Source organism: Mustela erminea, chromosome 17 (genome assembly GCF_009829155.1).
Source record: "Mustela erminea isolate mMusErm1 chromosome 17, mMusErm1.Pri, whole genome shotgun sequence".
Lineage (NCBI taxonomy): Eukaryota > Metazoa > Chordata > Mammalia > Carnivora > Mustelidae > Mustela > Mustela erminea.
This window is the reverse complement of record NC_045630.1, coordinates 42,445,900-42,468,888: the sequence shown is the minus strand read 5'-3', so window position 1 is coordinate 42,468,888 and position 22,989 is coordinate 42,445,900. Positions and strand designations below refer to the sequence as shown.

Genomic DNA, 22,989 nt, shown 5'->3' with positions numbered 1-22,989 from the left:
TCCAATGGGGCCCCACCCACCACACCAAAGCCCGTAAAACACCACATCCAATCTCAGGGGCAGCCACAACCAGTGTCCAAAGGCCCCGCAAAGCTGCTTTTTTGTCACAGGGCAGCAACCCAAACCTCTGTCGTGAGTCCCACTCCCCTCTGAAGGAATCCCACTCCACGGGTCTTCGCCCTGCCCTCCCTAGCCCCCTTGCCCCGCGGTGCAAGGGGCCTTACCCGGTAGTGATGTCGTCGTCCTCCGTCATGGTCTTGCCCATGAGGTCGCTGTCGCTCATGTAGCCGGACTTGAGGTCCACCTCGTCCGAGTCCAGGGACTCGACCAGCTCCAGGCGGGAGATGTGGCTGAGCTTGCTGGGGCTGCGCATGGGCATGGTGTGCGAGTAGTGGGCCCGTTCCCCGTGCATGTACCAGGCCGGCGGCCCCTCCGAGCGGCATCCGCCGCCCACCGAGGGCGCGTCCCCAGCCTGCAGCCGCGGGCTGGACTGGCCATAGCGCCAGGAGAGGGGGGATGAGCGGCTGGAGAGGCTGGACACGCTGCGAGGGTTGGCGTCATCACTGTCGTAGCACGTCGTCTCCAGGGAGCTGGGCAGAGGGCAGAAGGGCACTGGTTTTCACTCTGGCAGGGCCGCTCTGGGCCCTGTCCCGGCGGACTGCACTCCAGCGACCCTTCCCCCTTCCCAGGCCATCCCACCTCCTCTGCACCTGCCCACGTGGGCTCCACCACCTCCATGGGCCCCTCTTCCTGTAGGGCACCCCTGTTACATGTTACCTGAGGTTGTCAGAGGGAAAGGATTCGGAGTGAGAGGGAACCAATCTCATATACTGCCTAAGGACATAGATTTTATAGTATGAGCTGGGTTTTAACCCTTTTCTACAATCTATTTGTAAGTGAGCTAGAGATGAATTAATCAACCTTGCTAAGCCTCCATTTCCTCATCTGTAAAATGGGAATAACAGCATATTAGCTACTCCACAGAGCTGTAATGATCATATACGTAAATGTCTCACGCAGTGCCTGGTATATACAAGCTGCTCAATAAATGGGAAGAGTCCAGCGAGATACCTTGGGGGAAGCGGGTAGACCAGCTTCAAAGGCCTTAACCATTCATTATGGTTCAGGTGTGTCTATCACCTCTTTTTCTACTAATCAGCTGAGAGCTACTTGATTCCCAAACCAGAGATGACAAAGTCTGGCATGAGTTACAGAGGGTACAGGCAAAGCTTTGGGAACTCAAGATGTGTGGCTGGTTCCCAGGAAGACTAGCAAAAAGGCCTAAGCTGTCAGGAGAAAGAAGCAGAACCCCACCAGAGAACAGAAGCAGCCTTAACTGGAAAGAGGAGAGATCATGGGGAAATGGACAAGAGGGTAAAGACGGGATGCACAGGGCCCCAGGCCTCAGGCCCTGCTAGGCCAGGTGAGGAAAGCAGGCCCGGGTTTGTGGATGACCCGACACAGAGGAGATCGGGGAGCTGGAGGAGAAGATGCCTTTCTCCCTCAGGGACCCCTGCAGGTGGCTGCAGAGAGAAAAGATCCTGGGGATCTGCTTGGAGAGGTGGCCTGGATGTGGGTTCAGAGACTGATCAGCCTACTCAGCCCAGCAGCGTGCCCAGCCCCAGTCCCCCACAGGTAGGGTCTCAGTGGCTCGGCCTAACTGCAGCCACACACGGGTGAGTAACTGAAATAGAACCCATAGACCTAGAAAGCTGGGTAGCTAAGGCAGTCTGCGGCTGCACAGGAAATCACACAAGCAAAGAAACCCTCGCTCCGTGAACACATCCATTTCTTAGTCACTTTGGGGTTAATGTAGGAGTGGGGCACCGATTTTTCTATTCTTGTTTTGGTGATGCTCCTTGAAAAAAAAAATCTTCCCAAACTGTCTCTACCAACCTTGAGAAAACAAGGGTTGATTTTTTTTTTTAACATTTTATTTCTTTATTTGAGATAGAGAGAGAGAGAGAGAGTGCACAAACAGGGGGGAGCGGCAAAGGAAGAGGGAGAAGCAGGCCCCCCAGATGCGGGGCTGGAGCCCAGGACCCCAAGATCATGACCTCAGCTAAAGGAAGAAGCCTAACGGACTGCGTCACCTAGGGGCCCCCAAGCTTGATTTTTTTTGATCAACAGAACTGGAGAAGTCCAGATATCCTTGAACCTGGGCCCGTGGGTGGTCCCTACAGAAGTCCTGGGCATAAGCGAGGGTGCCCTGGCTGGGCAGGGCAACTGGTGACCGCTGCCTCTGCCCCTCTGGGGGGCTTCCTGGCCTGGTGCACATCCATCTTCTCCCCTCCAGGCCCTCCTTTGGCACTGGGCTTGCACTTCGTCACACACTGTGTTATTTCTGTTTCTAATTATTGTGGACCTCAGAGCCAATGGAAGTGCCCTGAAGGAGACTGTGGGCCTGTGTGACTCTGGCCGCCTCGCTCACCACTGTATGTCATCACTTCGCACAGGGCCTGGCATGTTCTTGGGTCCAGGTACAAGAACTAGTCAATGAGGAGCAGACCCACGACAAACGTGCTGAGTTCAAGAGTGGGAAAGTTCTCGTCGTCAGACTCAGTCTAGGGGCGCTCGCCATAAGGGTTTAATAAAAACAAGCGGACTGTGACAATGAGATGAGGACAGAAAAGCAAAGGACGATGATGGCCACGGTGACAGGACGCTGGAGAGCTCCAGCACGGCCCGTTTCCCTAGTCCGTCTACACCGCGGCAATAAAATTAGTACGCAGTGTGGGTTGCACGGAGCAACCAGATCCCTCAGTTCTATTCTTGGCCTACTCCTGTTCAGCTCTCCGCACTACCAGGGCCTCTTCCTCGGTTCTGCTGCTCTTTTTTACCCCTCCCACCCCAACACATCTCCAGACATCTCTGAGTCAGCGGGGGAGGATTCTAGCTTCAAACGTCGGTTCTTGCCTTCCAGCCCTGCATCCGGCCCTTCAGTCTTGCCTGCCTCTCTCTCTCTCTCTCTCTCTCTCGCTCACTCGTTCGCTCGCTCTGGGGTGGGGAGAGCGCTGGGCCTGGAGCAGAGGGAGGCTTTCATTTCGTCTCCAGCCCCAGCCCCCCTGACCCAGACGCTCTCCTTGCTGGGGAAACGAGCCCGTAGAAATAGAGGAAGCAGGACAGAAATAAAGATTTCTGAAAAAGGAACTGAATCTAGAGCTAGCTTCTAAGTTCCAGAGTGAAAATAACCCGGCCGGAAGCGCTCACTGGACGGGAAGCTCCTCATCCAGGAGGAAGCCTGTCTTTGTTCTGGGGTACGGTGCCCAGCACTGCACCTGGCATGCGCTCTGAGCTTGCTGGACACAAAACCCCCCCACCTCATCAGCCTGTGTGCCTCCAGCAAGGGACCCCCTCGCCCCAGCCTCGGCTGCTGCTTCTCTGACCCAGATGATAGGAACATATCCTACCTCCTCCCAGGGCTGAGGGAAGGGCTGAGGGATGGAAAGCACTTTAAAAAGTCAAAGAGCCCTAAAAACTCAGGGAATCGTTTTGGCTATCAAAGTGTGGACCAGGAAGAGCACAAATCAAAGACCAGGAGAGGAAGTAGCTCCGGGTCCACAGTAAACAGCAAAACCAGCTCAGGGCTCTTGGTTCCTTTTCCATAAAGGGAGACAGAAGTCAGAGGTCTGAGGCTCTCCCCCTCCCACCAGCCGGCTTTATGCAAAAGGTTTTTGGCCTCCCTCTTCTCTGCCATGGACAGAAAGCCAAAAGGGGTCAGGCTGTCCTGCTTCACAGGCTGTGCTCGGTCAGTGGCCCCAGGACACGGAAGCTACTGCTTCTACCCTTCCTCGATGGGTGAGTCATTTGGGGTGTGACCCCCTTAGCAACTAAGCGCTTTCTGGCTTCTTTGGCATGGAGCTGGCATGTGATTTGGTGCTGAGAGAGCTGTTCCAGACTCCCTGGATGGGGGAAGGAGGATGTTCAAGATTTCATCCCCCGAGTCCCTGAACTGGCGAGCCAAGCTGAGCCCGGCCCGTCTCACTCGGGTCCTGCTCGGGGCTGTGAGGGAGGGAGGTTAGGGACAGGTGTGCGACAGCCTGAGCCCCAGGGCCACCAGGAGCCTCCCTCATGCACTCTTTTCATCAGATGTCCCCCCCCCCCACACACACACCCCTTTCAGTAGTCTGGTCCTGCTAACCCCGCAGAATAGAGGCTTTGATTGAGCACTGAAAATATGTCAGCTATCTGGGAGCAAAGGGCTGAGTGTCCAACACAGAGGATAGGACAGGACTAGGCAGAGTCGTGGATGGAGGAGCAGGGCTGTTCTTAAGCAGAAGAACTACAGCCGATGAGTGAAAGCTATGAAGCCTGATTTCTGTTCCACTTCCTGGTCGTGGTAATCCGGTCATGGTGCCCGGAGATGAATGATAGTTAGGGAGTTCTCTGAGGCACACACTTGGGCTCAGCAAAGCCCTTATCCTTTTGTCCTTCTGTCCCAACTTTGCTCTCCTTTTCCAACCTCAGGAGATGGGGAGGAACCGAACTCCAGTCCAACTGGACAGGCCACCTAATCGCTCTGAGCCTTCCTGCTCCACACCCCCCATGATTTCCCAATCCTGGCTTTCTGCTCTCTCTCCTTCTACCCCCTGCCCAGCCCTCTATCCCCCTCGGAGCTGACAGCATGAGCTCATCTGGGCAGCCCGAAGAGCCAGTGGGGGAAATTCTGAGTCACGGCAGAGGCTGTGGCCAGTGTGCCGCTCCAGGGAGAGGTGCCATGGGAGGATGGAGTGGCCCACACCGCTGGAGGCAGCAAAGTCTCTGCAGGGTGGGGCGACAGGGCGCACCCCCACGGCATGGATCTGGGTCAGCCACTGGCTGAAGAGGCCAGAGGATACCTAGCTGACAGAAGAGGGAAAGAGGCTGGGTGTTGGGATGGGCACCATTCTAGAATCCTCTAACAACAGACACTTCAGGACAGGAGAAGGACAGCAACTGTAACACATGAGGAGACCAGCATCGAAGGAGGGAAAGTGGACACGGAAGGTCAGAGCCTGAATCACGGAGGAGGGGCTTCCTATCGCCCACTCTAGTGCTTTTCAACTCATTTGCTCAAAATATCTCGTGCCTCAAAGCAAGCAGATCCCAGTCAGAACCAAGCTTCTGTTGCCGAGATGGCCAATTCTCCTGTCCCTTCAGCGGTGGCCCGTGGGTCTCTGAAGCCCTACTCTCCAGCGCGGGAGAGAGAGCCCCCTCGGCAGCTTAGACCTACCTGTGAGTCACCTGGGACCCTCGCAGACTGGACATGGTCTCTTCCAGGTTCTGTCGAAGATCCAGGACATTCTGCACTGTCCTCTTTCTCTGGGACTCTGGGTCTGGAGGGGAAAAAAGAGCAGCTGGGTGAGTGGAGAACTTCTTGCTGAGAGCTGAGGGTGGCAGGGAGTGGAGACTGACCATGTCCCTAGGACACTGCTCCCCAGGCCATGCAGGTCACCCTAGACACGCGCTCTCGAACCGCCTGACATCTCGACCCTGGGAGGGGGTCTGTGTTGTGCTTGCCACCCAGACCCCCCAAGGAACTGCTTCTTCTAGCTTTCATTTTTGGGAGGCTTGCTTCTCAGAGTGGAGGTCCCCGGCAAGAGCCCTGTGGTTGAGGTCAACCGGAATGTCTGCCTCAAACCCCATCTCCAGGGATAAGGTGATAAATGTTTAACAACCAGCCCTGAGAGGTGGGGACGCCCTGACTTGGAGCGTTTGCCGATTTCTGTGGTGTAAATTCTCCTCCCATGGCTCTTTTAAGCTACCAGCATGACGTCACTGACCGCATGGTTAGGAAGAGATGCTAGCAGGTGGCTCTGGGAAGCTGATGGGAGCCGGTTCCCACACATCACACTCCCTGAGCCCCAAACACTGACTGGGAGTGTCTGGAGCTGCCCCATGGGGTTAAGGGGGGGGACAGTGCAGATACAACTCCCAAAAGTGAGGTGGCTGCTGGGGAGGTGGAGGGCATGAGCAGTCATTTTTGGGAGCATGGACTGAGCTCTGGGCGACAATGCGACCCCAAGTGAGGGGGATGCATGGATAGGGCCATCGCCCTCAGAATCCTAAATGATCACGGGTCATTTTATTCAGCCTTGGTTCCAGGCAGAATATTAACACGGTCAGATGAAAAGAATCTACAACAGGCAAAAAGCAGAATTTATCCCATCTCCTTCCCAAGGTGAAAATAACATCCGCAAAAGAGGAAGGGGTTCTGAGCATGAAGAACTCTTAAGAACTTTCTCCAACCTTCTACCAGTTCATCCAGTAAACCTTATCAAACACATGCTTTATCCCAGGTCTCAGAAGGCCCTGAGGACACTAAAACGAAAAGGACCTGTCCCTGCCCCTGCTTTCCTTTTGACTTTGGGATCCAAGGTCAATGAATGGACTCAAATCCCCCAATGTCTCCCTGAAAAGGCATTGCACAGAGAGTCAGGGGCCTACAGGGAGATGATGGCAAAGCAATGGAGAAACCCCAGGAGTCCTGACTCTCAGGCTACTTCCCTTTTCTCTCTATCCCCAAACCCTCTGCGTTCCTTCCCTGGTCAATGTGCCCTCTAGGTACCCCCCTAACCCAGAGACTCAGGAGAGTATGAGGTTCTTTTCGCTACCAAAGGGAGCATTTCTGAATCCCCTCAGAGGCACTTGTACCCCCAAGAATATACCCAGACTGGCTGGCAGGCGGCTGCTCTGTCTCATTGGCCCTGAGGCGGGTGCTGGGGAGGGTGGGCCGGAAGCCAGGCCACACCTTTGCGGAGAACCAGCTCCACACCTAGACCCAGGTACCTCTTCTCTACTGCCCCCTTCTCCCCTCTCCTCTCCCTGGGGGAGCCTGTGGGAGGCTGCTGCTGCTGGTGGGCTCGCTCATGGTCAGCATCACGTAGCCGACTTCCATGCTCGTGGCAAGCCTCCATGCCAAGTGCCTGAGCTCTGTCCCACAGAAGTGTCGTCACTTCCGTGGCTGCCAATCCCTATTTATCCTGGCTAATGTCACCTTGTGAGCCGCTCAGTGGCTTTAACTGATGGCTTGGCATAGAATACAGACAGGATCAGAAAGTATATACATACATTTTTAAGGCTTGGTTCCCAAATGCCCACGGGGGTACTAAGAACATTGTGCCAAGATGTGGGTTCCTGGGCCAAGGCAATTCTTTCATTGGGTTTGGCAGCGATGAGGGAAAGGCATGCATAACTCTAAGGGGTGTGCAGTCCCAAAGAGGAAGGTGACCCAGAGTTACTCAGACTTGTGTGCATGCCAACCTTGTGCTTGTACGAGCTCGTTGAATCCTCACGTTTACAGGAGATTTGTGATCTTGTCCCCATTTTACAGATGGGGAAAACTAAGACTCAGAAAGATGAAATAAACGGCCCAAGGCCACACACCTAGCATACAGCACAGAGCCAAGTCAAGCCAGGGAAGAAAGTCGTATTTCTGGTGATGTATCACAGGGCATGTCTACTGCATCACAGGCATACAGTGATGGCACACAGTAGGTGCTCAACGAACATTTCAACAATAGATGGATGCTACCACAAAAAATCTGTCAAGAAATACATTTTTAAAAAGCATGGATAGGGGCACTTGGGTAGCTCAGTAGATTAAAGCCTCTGTCTTCAGCTCAGGTCATGATCCCAGGGTCCTGGGATGGAGCCCCACATCAGGCTCTCTGCTCAGCAGGAAGCCTGCCCCCCCACACCGAACCCTCTCTCTCTGCCTGCCTCTCTGCCTACTTGTGATCTCTGTCTGTCAAATAAATAAATAAAATCTTTAAAAAAAATAAAAATAAAAAAATTTAAAAGGCATGGATAGGGGTGCGTGGGGGTGGCTCTGCCGGCTGAGTGTTCGACTCTTGGTTTCGGCTTGGGTCATGGTCTTGGGCCTGTATTGGGCGTGAGTCTGCCCGGGATTCTCTCTCCCTCGCCCTCTGCCCCTCCCTAACTCGAGCACTCTCTCCCTCTCTCAAATAAATAAAATCTCAAAAAGAAAAAAAGAAAAAAAAAGAATGGATAGATATATGTCCCTTTAGGAAGATGTCTTTTTTAAAAAAATCTTCTTTCTTTTTTAAGATTTTATTTATTTGGGGGCGCCTGGGTGGCTCAGTGGGTTAAAGCCTCTGCCTTCAGCTCGGGTCATGGTCCCAGGGACCTAGGATCGAGCCCCGCATCGGGCTTTCTGCTCTGTGTCCCCCTGGCCCCAGCCACCTGCCTCTCTGCCTACTTGTGACCTCGGTCTGTCAAATAAAGAAATAAAATCTTTTAAAAATATATTTTATTTATTTATTTGAAAGAGAGAGACAAAGCAAGAGCGGAAACACAAGCAGGGGGAGTGGGAGAGGGAGAAGCAGGCTCCCTGAAGTGCAGGGAGCCCAATGAGGGGCTCAGGACCTAAGCGGAAGGCAGATGCTTAATGACAGAGCCACTCAGGGGCCCCAACACCCCCCTTTTTTTTTTTTTTAAAGATTTTATTTATTTATTGACAGACAGAGACCACAAGCAGGCAGAGAGGCAGAGAGAGAGGGGGAAGCAGGTTCCCTGCTGAGCAGAGAGCCTGATGCGGGGCTCCATCCCAGGACCCTGAGATCATGACCTGAGCCGAAGGCAGAGGCTTAACCCACTGAACCACCCAGGCGCCCCCCAACCCCCCCTTTTTTTTAAGGAAAAAATATTTAATCCAAAAGGTAGCCAGCCCCAGGAGGGTCCCTCTGTATTCTCTAGTGCTCCTGGCCCTGGGGCAGGGGAGTGTGGGTATGGGAACCTGGATCTTAATGCTCTAGCAGTGACCGAAAGAGGGATACTTTCCTACTTGTCACTGCACTGATCACAGTGCCCTGTATCTCCTCCCTCCAAGACCACTCTATCCCCCTACCTCATTTCCATGTCAGTAGTGTGGGGTGGGAATGCCCCTAAAGTCTCATAGACTTGCCAAAAATTAGAGCCACAAGTGTCCTTGGAAGTGACCCGATCCAACCTGGTCATAGGAGAGATGGGAGGCTGAGGTCCAGTGAGGGGGCAACGAGCTGGAGGTTAATGGAATGATGTCTGGTACCAGGCCTCCCAGCAGTGTAGCCTAGAAGCATACACAGGAGTTTGGGTTGGACTCTGATTTGCTGGAGGGTGACCTGGATCCCTCCCGCAGAGGCTATTCCCCTGAGCTCCCTCCATGCCCCAGCACTGCCCCCTGGTGGTCATCCTGGGGATGCCAGCCTACTTCTCAAAGGCTCAGCTCAGGGTAGTGGCTCCTGAGAAGTCTGACTGTGGGTGACAGAGACCTTCCTCGGGGTACAGCGGTAGCCCCACGATGAGAGGACTGACATGCACATACAGGAAAGGCTTCTGGAACTCAAGAGGCTGCAGAAACTCTGGCTAGGTTGGGGGGCAATTCGATGTTCACATCCATGACCTCAAGGCAAATCTTTACACATATAACTAGAAAATATGAATAAAGTTGCATCTGCAAAAGAATTCAGCCACCCCTCTCACCCTTACCCACTCTTTGCCTTCACACTATTCACCTCTGAACCCCCAACTCATATCTAAGCTTCCCCCTTTCTCATCATCTCCCATGCGGATCAGAGATGGGGTGAAGGTTGGTGAGGTACACGCCATCTTGTGATGATGACCCCAAAGCTTGATGATTTGCTTTACTGGATAAGTCATGGTGTCTCAGAGGTCACCTCCATGTGTCAAAACATCTCAATGTCTACTCTGGGCCTGCAGTAGAGGCCTAGGGACCATAAGAGAGCACAGACACAGCAGACAGGGAGGGCCTGGGAGTTCCTCCCCTCCCTCAGCACCCGTCCATGTGGGATGCACTCAGGGCTCCCGGCCTACAAAGCATCTTTGTGCAGGTGAGAAAAAGGCATTCTCCAGGCCAGCTCAGCTTGGGTTTTGCTCTTGTTAGGACCCACACTGTGGCCAGGAGAACATACCTGTCCCCTCCCTTGGATGTCCGGATCTGAACACCCCTCACAGCCCTACTCTGAGGCTCTGGGTATGCCTGCTCTTAACACCTACAGAATAGGGTCCAGCTGCAAGGATGGCGGGTGTATGTGCGCATGCGTGTGTGTGTGTGAAGCAGGGTTGGACCAAGGCCAGCTCCACGATGACAAGGAGGTCTATGGGGGGAGCTCATGAGATTGTCCCGGGCTGCTGCTCCAAGCCTTTCCCTGCAAAAGGAGCAAGCAGGGAGGATGTGTGACGTCCTCTGGCTCAGAAGAGGGCAAGACCCTCCCCCAACCCAGCCATCACCATGGTAACTCACAGCTGCCGCCAACAACGTCACCCTCCCAGCATGCACTGGGCAAGGCAGGATGGTGTTTCTACACACTGCTGTCTCATATGAGACTGCAGAGCACATACTGCTTAACAAGTCTTGGGGCTGAAGGACTGGCAGTCAAACAAACCTGACACACAGATAACACACACACACACACACACACACACACACGCAAATAACGTCCGCTACTGAAAGCTCATCATACAGTGGGCATGACCCCAAGCAGTTTTCCCGTCTGTGGACTCCAAAGCTCCTGTTTTTTCCACTACAATAGACTGCCCTGAAGTACACATGCCTCTGGACGTACACACCTACTTGGGGTCCGGCCAGTAGTTTGTGCAAACCATTAGAATCACATTAGAGGGGGTGTCTCTAATGACACCATTAGAGGGGGTGTCTGGGGAGGCTCAGCCAGTTAAGTGCCTGCCTTTGTCTCAGGTCACGGTCTCAGGGTCCCGGGATCAAGCCCCGCATTGGGCTCCCTGCTCGGCGGGGAGTCTGCTTCTCCCTCTGCCCCTCATGGCACTCGTGCTCTCTCTCTCTCCTTGTTCACTCTCAAATAATAAAAAAATCTTAAAAAAAAAAAAAAAAGAGAGAGAAAGAGAGAGAGAATCACACATGTGCAAGTCTGTGGTTCTGCAGACATGTGCACCGAGAGGTGTATGTGGAGGAACCCGTCCTCCACTGTCAGTGAGGAAGGAAAAAGATGAACGCAGTGGCACAAGAGTCGTTTAATCTGGAGAAGGGCTAGTTCATCAGGAGGAAGCCCTGTGCAGTCAGTGGCCAATCAGGAAAACAAGCTTCCCCGGGGAGGGAAGACTATAATAAACTTGAATTAGACTAGGAAGACAAGACTATGACCTTGAACTAGGCTAGGGAGGCAAGACTATGAACTTGAACGAGACTAGGAACTAACCAAGAAATGGAGATATGGGGGCAAGAACAGATGGGGCAGTGTTCTAGCAAGAACATAGGTCTTTGAGTCAGAAAGACATTTCGGATCCTGCGCTGTCCTTTTCTCGCTGTGTCTGAGCTTGCACAAGGCACCTCAGCTTGCTGCAGTTTTCCCCTCTGCAAAATGGGGAGAATAATGGTGCCCCTCCCCCGGGAGGGTTGTGGTGAGGGTGACGGTGCTCATTCCCGTTGGCACATGCTCCGCACGGCGGTTGGCACACAGTAGGTGCTCTATAAACGGCAGGTCTTGTTCATCAGAAGGTACACAGGGGCAGGTGAGCCAAGGGTACACACTCGTACCGGAGCTGGACTAGCTTCTGGGTTCTTTGGTTTGCAGGTGAGCGATGCAGTTCCGGAGGATGCTCCACCCTCCTCTGGGCCCTTGCTCGGGCCGGGGGAGGCCCTCATCCTTGGAGGCAGGGAGCAGATGAGGTGGAAACAGAACCTCATCTTCAAGTCATCAGGTCTGAGGACAGCCCTGCACCGACCGTAGGGACGTTCCGCCTTCAATCCTGCTTCCCGGGACCCCGGCTCTGCCGTGGGAGAGGCTGGGCCCTACCTGGCCAGCAAGTCTGAAATCTGATGTAGGAAGTGATGGGGGCCTCCAGCGCAGGGTAATAACCCCACCAGATTGAGGGAGGAAGCAGAGGAAGGGGGACTCCCGGGAATCCATCACCCAGCAGTCAAATCTACCCAAGTTCTGTACAATTTTAATTATTAGCTGACAATTAAGTAAACTGCGGTAACTGACTGCTGAAATCTTAATTACTTCCACCAAGGTTTCAGAAACCACATTAGTAGTTTTGCCCAGGGCAGAGGCCACAGAGGACTGGGTTCTCGGCTGACTTCTACACTGGCTTTTGCTGTCAGCGGCTGGGCTCCACGAGAAGCAACAGGAGAAACGGAAGTGACTCAGGGCAAGAACGTTTTCAAGTCACGGCATTTCAGAGCTCGGGAGACTCATGTGCCCTCTCATTTTATAGATGCGGGAAAAACGACACCTCACTCAGGCCCAGAGAGGGAAAGGCGTGGCCAATATCTCCCAGGTGGGGAAGAGCAGGGCAGGTGTGCCCTGGCCCGGGGCCCTTTGCACCCCAGCACTCTGTCTCCTTGCTGGGCTGTGGGCTGGGGACGAGAGGCACGGAGATGAGTCCCCAAAGGGGTTGATCAAAATGTAAATTACGGCGGAGCACCTGGATGCCTTGGTCAGTTGAACATGGGACTCTTGACTTCTACTCAGGTCATGATCTCAGGGTCATGAGATCAAGTGGGGAGTTTGCTTGAGAGTCTCTCTCCCTCTGCCTCTGCCCCTTCCCCTGCTCGCACTCACTCTCTCTCTCTCTCTCAAAATTAATAAATAAGTCTTTAAAAACAAACAACGTAAATAACTGTTTGGAATGGTCTGATAATAGATACATGTAGATATCCAGGCTAGACCAAAAGACCTGCAGAAGGAAGAATCCAGCATCACACACACACACACATACTCCTGTCTCTGTCTCTCTCTCTCTCAATCACTCTCAAGGAGAAAACAAAAAATCTCTCCTGACCCTATTAGATCCCAAGGGTGGCATCCAAGTCTTCTCTGAACTCAAGAACCTGGCAGCTTGGGCTCCTAGTACACATGGGTCAAATACCACTACAATAAAAGCTGTTACGAACACAAACATTCCAGCCCTAGCCAGTGGGCCGCCTTCCCCAAACGACCACAAAGGATGCTTAGCAGTGGACCACATCACAACTAGTATCCGTGGCTGACATTTTGTGTTTCCCACGAGTCAGATGGCTTTGGCATCATTTTTATCTCTGTCCTCTACTCTAGGATGCACACCTTCAAGGTCCGGCCAAAGGAGGCGACGGGGACCCACCTCTGGGGAGTCCTCAGCCCTCCAGGTCTCTACCGCCTGCTCAGAAGTTGCGCTGGGTGGGTCCTGCAGGTTCTTGCACAAGATGCGGGATGGACTACTAATCTTGAATGTCGGAAGGCTCCGTCCCCCAGTGCGGCTGGAGCAGGCGCGGAAGGGGACAGGTGAGCCAGCCCACTAATCTCCCCTGAGCTCAGGCAGAGCAAAAGACGTCTCCTACGGTTCCACCTCCTGCCTCCACCCTGTCCTCACCATCTGATGAGCCGGAGGCCCTAGCAAGAGCACTGGGCGGCCCTCCATGCACGAGGCAGCCCCCCCTTCCATGGAGTAAGCAGGCGGGGGACGTTTTATCCTGTTCCTGATTCTGTCATTTCATTCATCCCCCCACGTGAGTCACAATATTGTCAGAGGCGGTTGTCACAGAACCCTGCGGCGTGACAAATCACACACTTCTGGTTACGGAGTGCTCCTGCTCCCTGGAGGAGCTCCCGGGGAGATTCATCCTTGCCCCAGAGAATCCTGAATCCTCCCAACTAGCGTGTGAACCAAGCTGGAGCCGAGTGTTTGTAACCCTCCTACAGGGAGCTGCGGGGGGCAAAATACCTAGAAAGAGCCAGGACTCAGGAAGCAACTTATTGGCCACATGGATGGGAGGCAAAGCAAGGCAAAGCCGGAGACAGAAGAGAAATCTGGGGCCAGAGAGGAGGGCAAGCGTAGTCCAACCCTTGCCTGGGATGGCCAGGCTGGTGTCTCTCCAGATCACCTAGAGTTCTGATTTTGATTGAGTCAGAAGGCTGGGATCAGACAGCCTCGGCAATGTGTCTCTCCTGGGCACTGGGCTAAGAGGAGCGGGGAGGCAGGGGGACAGGGGAACAAGGCAGCAGGGGCAGGCTTGCTTTCCCGAGGGTACACACTAATTAACTGTGGGGTCTTGGATTAAATGACTTCCCCTCCCTGGGCCTGTTTCCTATCTATAAAATAACGGAATTGAAGGGGGGCACCTGGGAGGCTTGGTCGGTTAAGAATCTGACTCTTGATTTTGGCTCAGGTCATGATCTCAGGGTCCTGAGGTTGAGTCCCATGTCAGCTCTGCTCTGGGTGTGAAGCCTGCTTAAGATTTTCTTTCTCCCGGGGCGCCTGGGTGGCTCAGTGGGTTAAGGCCTCTGCCTTTGGCTCGGGTCATGATCCCAGGGCCCTGGGATCGAGCCCCACGCCAGGCTCTCTGCCTGGTGGAGAACCTGCTTCCTCCTCTCTCTCTGCCTGCACCTCTGCCTACTTGTGATCTCTGTCTGTCAAATAAATAAATAAAATCTTTAAAAAAAAAAAAAAAGATTCCTTCTCCCTCTGCCTCTTCTCATCCCTCTCTAAAAAAAATATTAATAATAATAATAAGGGAATTGGGGTAGGGGATACCCAAGGCCCCTGACCAGCTTTGACCATCTGGCTGAATCCATATAAACATCCTTTCTCCCAGAATGTGTTACAGATGCTGGTGTGAGAGTGTCATCCCTGGTGATTATGACTCAGAAGGCTGAGTTAGAGCCAGGAATCTGCGTCTTTGCAAGCCCCCAATATGGATGATAAAGAAAGTCACTGTTCTTTTTAAAGCTTTTATTTACTGGGGCAGCTGGGTGGCTCAGTCGGCTGGTTGTCTGCCTTCTGCTCTGGTCATGATCCTGGGGTCCTGGGATCAAGCCCGGTATCAGGCTCCCTGCTCAGCGGGGAGTCTGCTTCTCCCACTCCATCGCATGGCCCTGAACGCATGACCTGAGCTGAAATCAGGAGTCAGACGCTTAGCTGAATGAGCCCCGCAGGCGTCCCCAGAAGATCCCATTTTGAACAATTCTGACATCTTGTTGCACACCACCAGAACAGTATGTCCTTCACAAAACGGGGCTCATTTCCTGATGCCAGGCCACTGGGCTGTGTCCTGGGCCTTCAGACCAAGTTTACTCCCTGGCACACGTCTACTGTTTTCTGGGAAAGCCCACTCCTCCATCTCCAGGCCACCCAGGAGCCACGTCCGTCCTGCTGCTCCGGTCGCTGCTGCGGAGAAGCGCCACAAGGGGGCGCTGCTAGCCTTCAGCCAGCCGTGGCCTTGAGGCTGCCGCAGTACTGCAGAAGGGCAGCTGTCTCATTCTCAGGCTTTTGAGCGGCAGCGGTGGCTGCAGTGGCTGGGCAGCCTGGGCTGCCACAGGAAGGGTCTTTTCCCTCTGCATGATGCTTAGGACACCTCCTTTCCTCCCAGGCTCTGCACTCCCAGGGCCGGCGTCCTTCCCCCGACCCCAGGCCTTGGTGTATGGGTTGTACTAACATTCTTGGAAAAGAGCCAAGAGTTTGCAGCATCTACTTTGGGGAGCTTGTCCTACTCATGGGGAGAGAGAGCAGTGCCTGGCCTCTGCGGTGAGCCAGTCAGCCCTCTGTGTGCAGAGGGTTTGGAAGGGGTGTCTGGGGACCCGTGGGTTCCACTTGGCAATCTCAGATCCAGAGCCAAAGTCTAAGAGAGACTCCAACAGGCCTTTCTGCTCCAATGCCCAGCAGACGAAGGGCTGCCTGTGGAGAGTGGATGAAGGTTCAGATCTGTGCTCTGGAGGTCTCCCTCCGCTCCTCTGCAATGTCCCGGAGGCGGGAAGCTTGCCTGATGAGGAGGAAGGAGAGCCACCCCTGCCATACCCCCCACGCATGCTCGACCTGGCTCTTTCCGGGGTGGGGGGTTGGGGGATGTAGCAGCCTCCCTCTGCGGAGAGCAGGAGGGAGGGAGGGAGCCAGAGGGCAGCTCCACAAGGCTGCCAGGGTCAGGCCAGTTCAGGCTTGCTTAGCTGGTGAGCAAGGGCAGCCTTTGGAGGCGAACATGGAGAGTGAGCATTAAAGCTCCAGGGGAAAACAATATTTCGCAGCCACTTCGTACCATCCAGCCGCGATACTGCTTTACGTAAGGACCAGTGGAGGGGAGTCAAGGCTGGGGGCCGGGGACCAAGGAGGGGACGCCTGCCCTGTAGGGAAGGCGTGCTGCTGGGAGAATTCCCTCGTCTCCTCTTCCCCACCCCATGTCCCTCCGAATGTTAGGTTATGGGATCAGAGAGATTTCTGAACATATTCAATCTTCTCTCCTTTAGAGACCTGGATGCTGGGCTCAGCTCGAGAGGGCAGGCCTCCTGCAGAAAATTAGCTGCGTGCCTCAGCAGGAGACACCTGCCTCTCCTGCCCGGTGGACCTCAAGACTCACTGGCAATGTTTTCCAGCAGTGATGCTGCCCAGACCCTACATGGGATGCCCGGCTTCAGTGATGCTGCTGCTGGGAGCGGGGAGTGGTTCTTAGAGCCACAGTTTACGCAGCAGAGAAAGCAGAGAGGGGAAAGGAAGCGAGGGAAAGGGCTGGGGGCTGGGGGCTGGGGGCTGGGGGCTTGGGGCTAGGCCCGGGTGGTTTCTGACTGTGAACTAGTGATATCAGTATCGCTAACTCCTCTACAGCGCCGTGTGCCACACAGTGGTCTAGAAGCTTCATGAATATCAGCCCATGTAATCTCCATTACAGCCCTGGAGAGCAGTCCTGTTAGTAACTCAGTTTTGCTGTTGACAAGCATGAAGCCCAGAGAGGTTAAGTAAGCCGCCTAAGGTGAAACAGCTGTGAATGGTGAAGCCAGAATTGGACCCGGATAATCGGACTCTTTGACTGTGTTGTCCAAGACCGCAGCCCAAAGCCACAAATGCGTATCGAGATACACAAATACGTAGACAGAGATGTAAGTCACACAACAGTCACCCCTTTCAACAATTCGGGGGCGCCTGGGTAGCTCAGTGGGTTGACCATCTGTCTTGATTTCGGCTCAGGTCATGATCTTGGGGTCCTGGGATCGAGCCCCACGTTGGGCTCCGTGCTCCGTGCAGAGTCTGCCTGAGAGTCTCTCTTCCTCTGGCCCTTCCCCCCGTGCTCACTCACTCTCTCTCTCTCACAAATAAAGGAATAAAATATTTAAAAACATAAACTAAAAAATAAAGTACAGTCCACTGGTTCTTAGCACATTTGAAAAGTTGCGCAACCATCACCATCGCCTATTTCCAGAGTATTTTTATTAACACCCACCCCCAAAGAACCTCCGTGCCCATTAGCAAGCACTCACCACTACCCCCCGGCTCCGGCCCTAGCCCCTGGCAACTACCAATCTCTATTTTCTGTCTCCACAGATTTGCTAGTTCTGGACATCTCATATAAATCTAATCATGGACATTGGCCTTTTGTGACTGGCTTCTTAGCGCGATGTTTTCAACGTTCATTCATGTTGTCTCAAGTATCACTATGTCATTCCTTTTCACGGCTGAATAACTTTCTACTGCTTGGATATACCATATTTTATTCATCCATTCATCATTTGATGGGCATTTGGGTCATTTCCACGTTTGGCCTATTTTATGAATAAAGCTACTATGAACATTCATACACAAGTCTTTATATGGACATACTTTTTCATTTCTCTTGGATAAATGCCCAGGAGTGCAACACTGGGTCACACGGTAACTCTGTGTTTAACATTCTGAGTATCTGCTGGACTGTTTTCCAAAGTGGCTGCCTTTGGGGCGCCTGGCTGGTTCCACAGAGATTCTTGGTCTCGGGTTGTGGGTTTGAATCCCACATTGGGTGCAGAGACTACTTAAAAATAAAATCTAAAAAAAAAAAAAAAAAAACTTAAAACAACAACAACAAAAAAACAACAAAACAGCAACCAAAAAAACCCAAAGCGGATACCCCATTGCACATTCCCACCAATCATGTGAGGGTTCTGATCTCTCCACATACTCTCTGACATGTGTTATTATCTGTTTTTTTAAAAATTATTATTATAGCCATCCAAATGGGTGTGAAGTGTAAATCACTGTAGATTTAATTTGCATTTCCCTAATGACTAATGAAGTTGAACATCTTCTATATTTATATTAATTAAAATTAAATAAAATTTAGAATTCAGTTTGTCATTTGCCCTAGCCACATTTCAAGTGCTCAATGGCCACATCGTCACCCTGGCTCATGAGCACTAGAGACAGAGACCATTTCCATCACCTAGAAAGTTCTACTGGACAGCACGTCTAGAATCCAGGGGGCTTGGTCTGTACTATTATCACTGGCTGTTTCTTTTTTTTTTTCCACTGGCTGTTCCTAAGAGGTTTTCCCCTTAATGAACTTCATAGTCTGGCAATTCCACTGTACAGATGGGGCCCATCTTGGGTTCCTGGGGTCCTGCACCTGAAGACGACAGTGGGTCAGACAAAGACTTGCCAGAGCACAGGATCCGAGTTAGTGGCAGAAGAGAATCAGTAGCAAAGGGGAGGGTGTACTCTGGCTCTGTGCTTTTGTCATTTAGCTCCTCCAAATCTTTGACATTCCCTCCTTTCCCAGGGCCTACCAATGGCCAAGGGACCAGGGGCTCTGTCTCTGAAGATACTGCTCTTTTGATGGGAGACCTGCCCCTGTCCCACCTCTGCCAGCACCAGAACTCTGGGCTGGGGACCCTCCAAAGTTCTCCCACCCAGACCCTGCCATCCTCTCTGCTCTAGAGGTGCATCCCACCTGACTCCTCTGGAAGAAGCTGGACTTCAGCAAGGGGACAAGTGGCATGGATAGACGACCGTGGCTTTTGACGCAGCTGCCGACCCTGGGAAGCCGCTGGCCTCCACCTTAGCCATCCACGCGGGGCCCATTCTCTGGCAGCCCGCAGCTGGGAAGCTGGTGGGCACATGCGGGGGTCAGGTGTTGTCAGCAGTGCCCAGGGGCCTTGCTGTTCGCTGGGGACCGATTAGAAAATGGTGAAGAGGGTGTGGGCCTCGGGAAGCAGGGAGGGGCTCCTGGAGGAGGTGGCCAATAATCTGAAACCAAGAAACCAAATGAAGGGAAGGAGTGAGCTGGACCCGGGGCAACAGAGTAGGCCCCTGCTCAAGCCCCCAGCTTGGGAGTGATGTCATCTAAGCCAAGGCCGAGCCACAAGAGAGAAAGGACTGCCTCTGGCTGTTGGATGGCAGGAGGCCACGGGCACGGGCCACACAGCCAGCGTTACTCCCAACCAGCCTGTGACCTGGGGCAAGGGACTTAATCCTTGGGCCTCAGTACTCTTACCTATAAAGTGATACAATGACACACCCCACCCAGCGTTCCTGTTCAGATTTCCTGTCTCTTCCCCCACTAGACGGTAACCTCTGGGAAGGCAGAGCCTTGGCCCATTCATCCCTATCTGCATACGACCCCTTAGACACAGGCCATGCTCCCCTCACTGTGTGTTGTTGTTGTTTTTTTTTTTAAGATTTTATTTATTTATTTGACTGAGAGATCACAAGTAGGCAGAGAGGCAGGCAGAGAGAGAGAGGAAGCAGGTTTCCCGCCGAGCAGAGAGCCCGATGCAGGGCTTGATCCCAGGACCCTGGGACCATGACCTGAGCTGAAGGCAGAGGCTTTAACCCACTGAGCCACCCAGGCGCCCCATCCCCTCACTGTTTTAAACAATACGACGGGAGAGGGGGTGTGGGTTTGGGGTGAAGGTGGCACGTGGTGGGAGACAGAGCATATGTGCAGGGCGCCTGGTCTGGCCAGCCTGTGTATGTGCCCGTGTAGACTGCCCCGGCCGCAAGCCTAGAAAACGGCTGGCGTGAATGCTCCTCAAACATCCGAGGAGGCCTGAGCCTCAGAAGTCGCTGAACAGAAGAAGAAACTGAGGCCCAGCGGAGTAGCAATGACTCGGTGACGACAACACAGCTTGTTGATTTCAGAGCCAGGCTGGGGCTGGAGGAGGTAGAGGTCGGGCTTTAAGAAATTTTTTGGCTCCGAGATGGTTTGGGACAGTGCGTGGGCGATGCAGGGCTGCCCCAGTCAGTGGGCGGAGGTTTCTCTGCCTGAGGGGGCTGCTCACACCCCCCTCCTCCCCAGCCCCACCTCTGCCTGGAGAGCATCTGCTCCCACATCTAAGACCCATCATCTGCCCCCGCTGGCGGCCTCCCTGAAGGAGTCACATTTCTGGAAGCGCCTTCTATGTCACGGATGCCCTCGATCCTCTGCTGCCTCCCACTGGGGACCCTCGGGCTCAGCCCATCTGCCGCTCGCCCATCTCCCCACCTTCAGGATGATCCTACTACCCACTAGAAGGACCAGGCTTGGACAGAGGCCACGGCACTGCCCCCGTGGCTTGGGCACAAATGGAAGCAAGAAGGAATAAGGTTAGCTTTAAGGACTTCCAATTAAGAAGGCAGAGAAATCCCACAGTGAAACTTAATAAAGGTTTGCTGAAGAGTTATTAAAAAGCAGGCAATGTTCTCTGAGGCGGGAGGGGAAGGGGACAGTATTCACTCAGTATTTTCCACATACCGACCATGATGCTACACACAGAACCACAGTTTCAGCTACCCACGGTCCTGAAGTCAGTGACCCTCCCAAGTACGTGAGAAGGTCAAAAGCAGCCTCACGCTCTCACAGCGCCCTTCACCTCAGCACGAGGGCATTTTATCATCTCGAATCATTACAAGAAGTGTGAGATGATGTTATTTTTTTTTTAATATTTTATTTATTTATTTGAGGGAGAGGAAGGAAGCGTACCCAAGCAGGGGGAGCGGCAGGCAGAGGGAGAGAAAAAAGCAGGCTCCCCACTGAGCAGGGAGCCCGATGTGGAGCTCCATCCCAGGACCCTGGGACCATGACCTGAGCTGAAGGCAGAAGCTTAACCCATGGAGCCACCAGGCGCCCCAGTGAAATGAGTCTAATTCATGTGACTTTCACTACAGTATATTGTTGAACTATTCTATTTCACTGGAATTATTACGGTTAATTTCTCACTGTGCTCAACTGAGCCATGGAACTCTAACCGAGGTTTGTATCCAACAGAAAAAACCTAGTGGATACAGGGTTACTCTCTGAGTTACAGGCATCCCTGGGGATCCTGGGTCATGTCCCCTGTGGATTTGGGGGCATGACTATACATTTCATCTTTTAACACAACAGTCACGAGGGGGTAAATATAATTTCCCCCGTTTGATAGGCGTATGGCTCAGAGAGGCCAGTTAACTTCCTAAGGTCCACAGCTTGCGTGAGCGGTACAGTTAGCATGTGAATCCACGTCTGACTCTGAAGTCCGTGCTTTTCCCCAAATACATGATCAATGACAACCGAGACAGTATCGCCAGACCCCAGGAGGCCCTTCCTGACTGACACGCTGGACCTGCACTCCTCACACTCGCAGGAAGAGGCCCGTCCTTCGGGCTGCGGAATGAATGAGCAGCAGGACTGCCAGGAGACGGGGAGGGCCGGGCGGCAGGCCAGGTCAGCGTTCCTCTGCCTCCAAGTCTCGGGGCCGCCAGCCAGGCCGGGCCTCACTGGCAGTCACTGCTCCTGCCTGACACTTCCTCGAGGGAGCCCTTTCTCCCCACTGGGCTTTGTCCCAGCTCTGGAACCTGCAGGTCTTCTGGCCTCGGAAGAACCTTCCTAGAGCATCTGGCAGGCAGGTTGTGTGGTCCGCTTGCCAAGACCAAGGGCTCTGCTCGGCTGCTTCATCAGATCACTCAGAATCCTCCCCTGGCCTGTCCAACGCCAGTGCAGGACCTGGGAACCAGCTGTGGCCACAAGGAGGGCTCCGGCCCCACCCCCTCCTCCTGCCCTCCCACCTTCCCCCCTTTGTGGGGAACATATGTGGGGGACTGGAGGCTCCCATCCGAACTCCTCCTGACCCTGTCCTGTCCCTGCTAGCTGGCCTCTCACTGGAGAAGCCAAGGGGTCCCCCACACATTTTGAAGGGAAGGGCCTTCAGAGCCCGAGCACCAGGCTGGAGGCCAAGGCCCCCGGGTCCCAGACCCAGCATGTCCTGGCACCCGGCAGCAAGCCGCTCAGCCCTTCTGGGCCTCAGTTTCCCCTTCCGAGAGAGAAAAAAAATCAACCCCATTCCCACACTTGCGAAAGCGGGAGAAAGAATGTGAAAAGAGAAGGGAAGTGAGCAGAGCTTAAGGACTGGGCATTCTTCTCCAGAAGGTCTGGTGGGGTAGCGTGTCAGGGCTGGGGTCCCTCTGGAGAGTGTGGGACCCATACTGAAATGAAGCCCAGGGAGGGGCAGGACGAAGCACCCAGGCTCAGCCCTCGCCCAAGCCCAGCAGGGCCTGCATACAACCCACGGGCCCAGGCCCTGCGCTGCAACCACCAAGGGACTAAGGACTGGTCACTGTTTGAATGGAGCTGAATTCCCAGGGCAAAAACATCTCCCTTGGAGATTTCCAAGTCTGACAAGCTACAAAGCCACATCTAAGTTCAGTGACAACAAATCCATCCAGTGTGGAGCTGGAGCCCCTTCCCCACCAGCCCACCTGGCCTATGTGCTAGGATCCTTAGAAAAACCCAGCACTCCTGCTTCTTCCTGCAGGAGCCCTCCGAAAGAAGGGCAGAGAAGGCACAAGAGGGAAAAACTCCACGCTGCATGCAAGTGACGCCCATCTTGGACCAGGAGCCACACACAGAGCTGGAAGGGTGAGGAGGGGGAGGGCCAGCCTGCCTGCAGCAAGTTCTCGGGGCTGGAAGCAGGGCCTGGGGAGGACACAGCCCGGGCAGTGACCTGCCTGCACTCGGGGCACAGAGACAGTGGGAGCCTGTGTGTGTGAGCCCCTGGGGAGGACGGTGCCGCAAGAATGTCCTAGGGGAGCACGGGAAAGCCTGCTGCCTTCTGCTGCTCAACTGAACACATGGAGGCTGGAGCAGGAGAGGCCTGAGCATAGAGGAGGCTGGCCTGGGGGAAATTTAGAACTGGGACTCAGCCAGGCTTCCAGGGAAAGTGGACAAGAAAAATGAGTACTTAGGGCCTGGCCGGCCTTGACTCTTGGAAATCCATAGACCCCTTTGGCCAAATGCATATCCTCTGCCCCTGTCTGGAGGCAAGAAGGCAAATTAACACTTATTAA

At 53.8% G+C, this 22,989-nt stretch overlaps 1 protein-coding gene across 10 annotated transcripts in view; it reads right to left on the bottom strand.

Moving 5' to 3' along the window:
• NAV1 (neuron navigator 1) overlaps window positions 1–22,989 on the bottom strand; it is a 251,598-nt gene that overhangs the window by 92,104 nt on the left and 136,505 nt on the right. For all 10 annotated transcript variants that reach the window (XR_004279990.1, XM_032317504.1, XM_032317497.1 and 7 more), the window contains 2 exons: window positions 5,213–5,315; window positions 225–590 (listed from right to left, as the gene is read on the bottom strand). Coding sequence is in view for 9 of the 10 variants with exons in the window: in XM_032317504.1 (XP_032173395.1) it covers window positions 225–590; window positions 5,213–5,315 (469 nt within the window). In the remaining variant the exon portion in view is untranslated. The remainder of the gene's footprint in view (window positions 1–224; window positions 591–5,212; window positions 5,316–22,989) is intronic.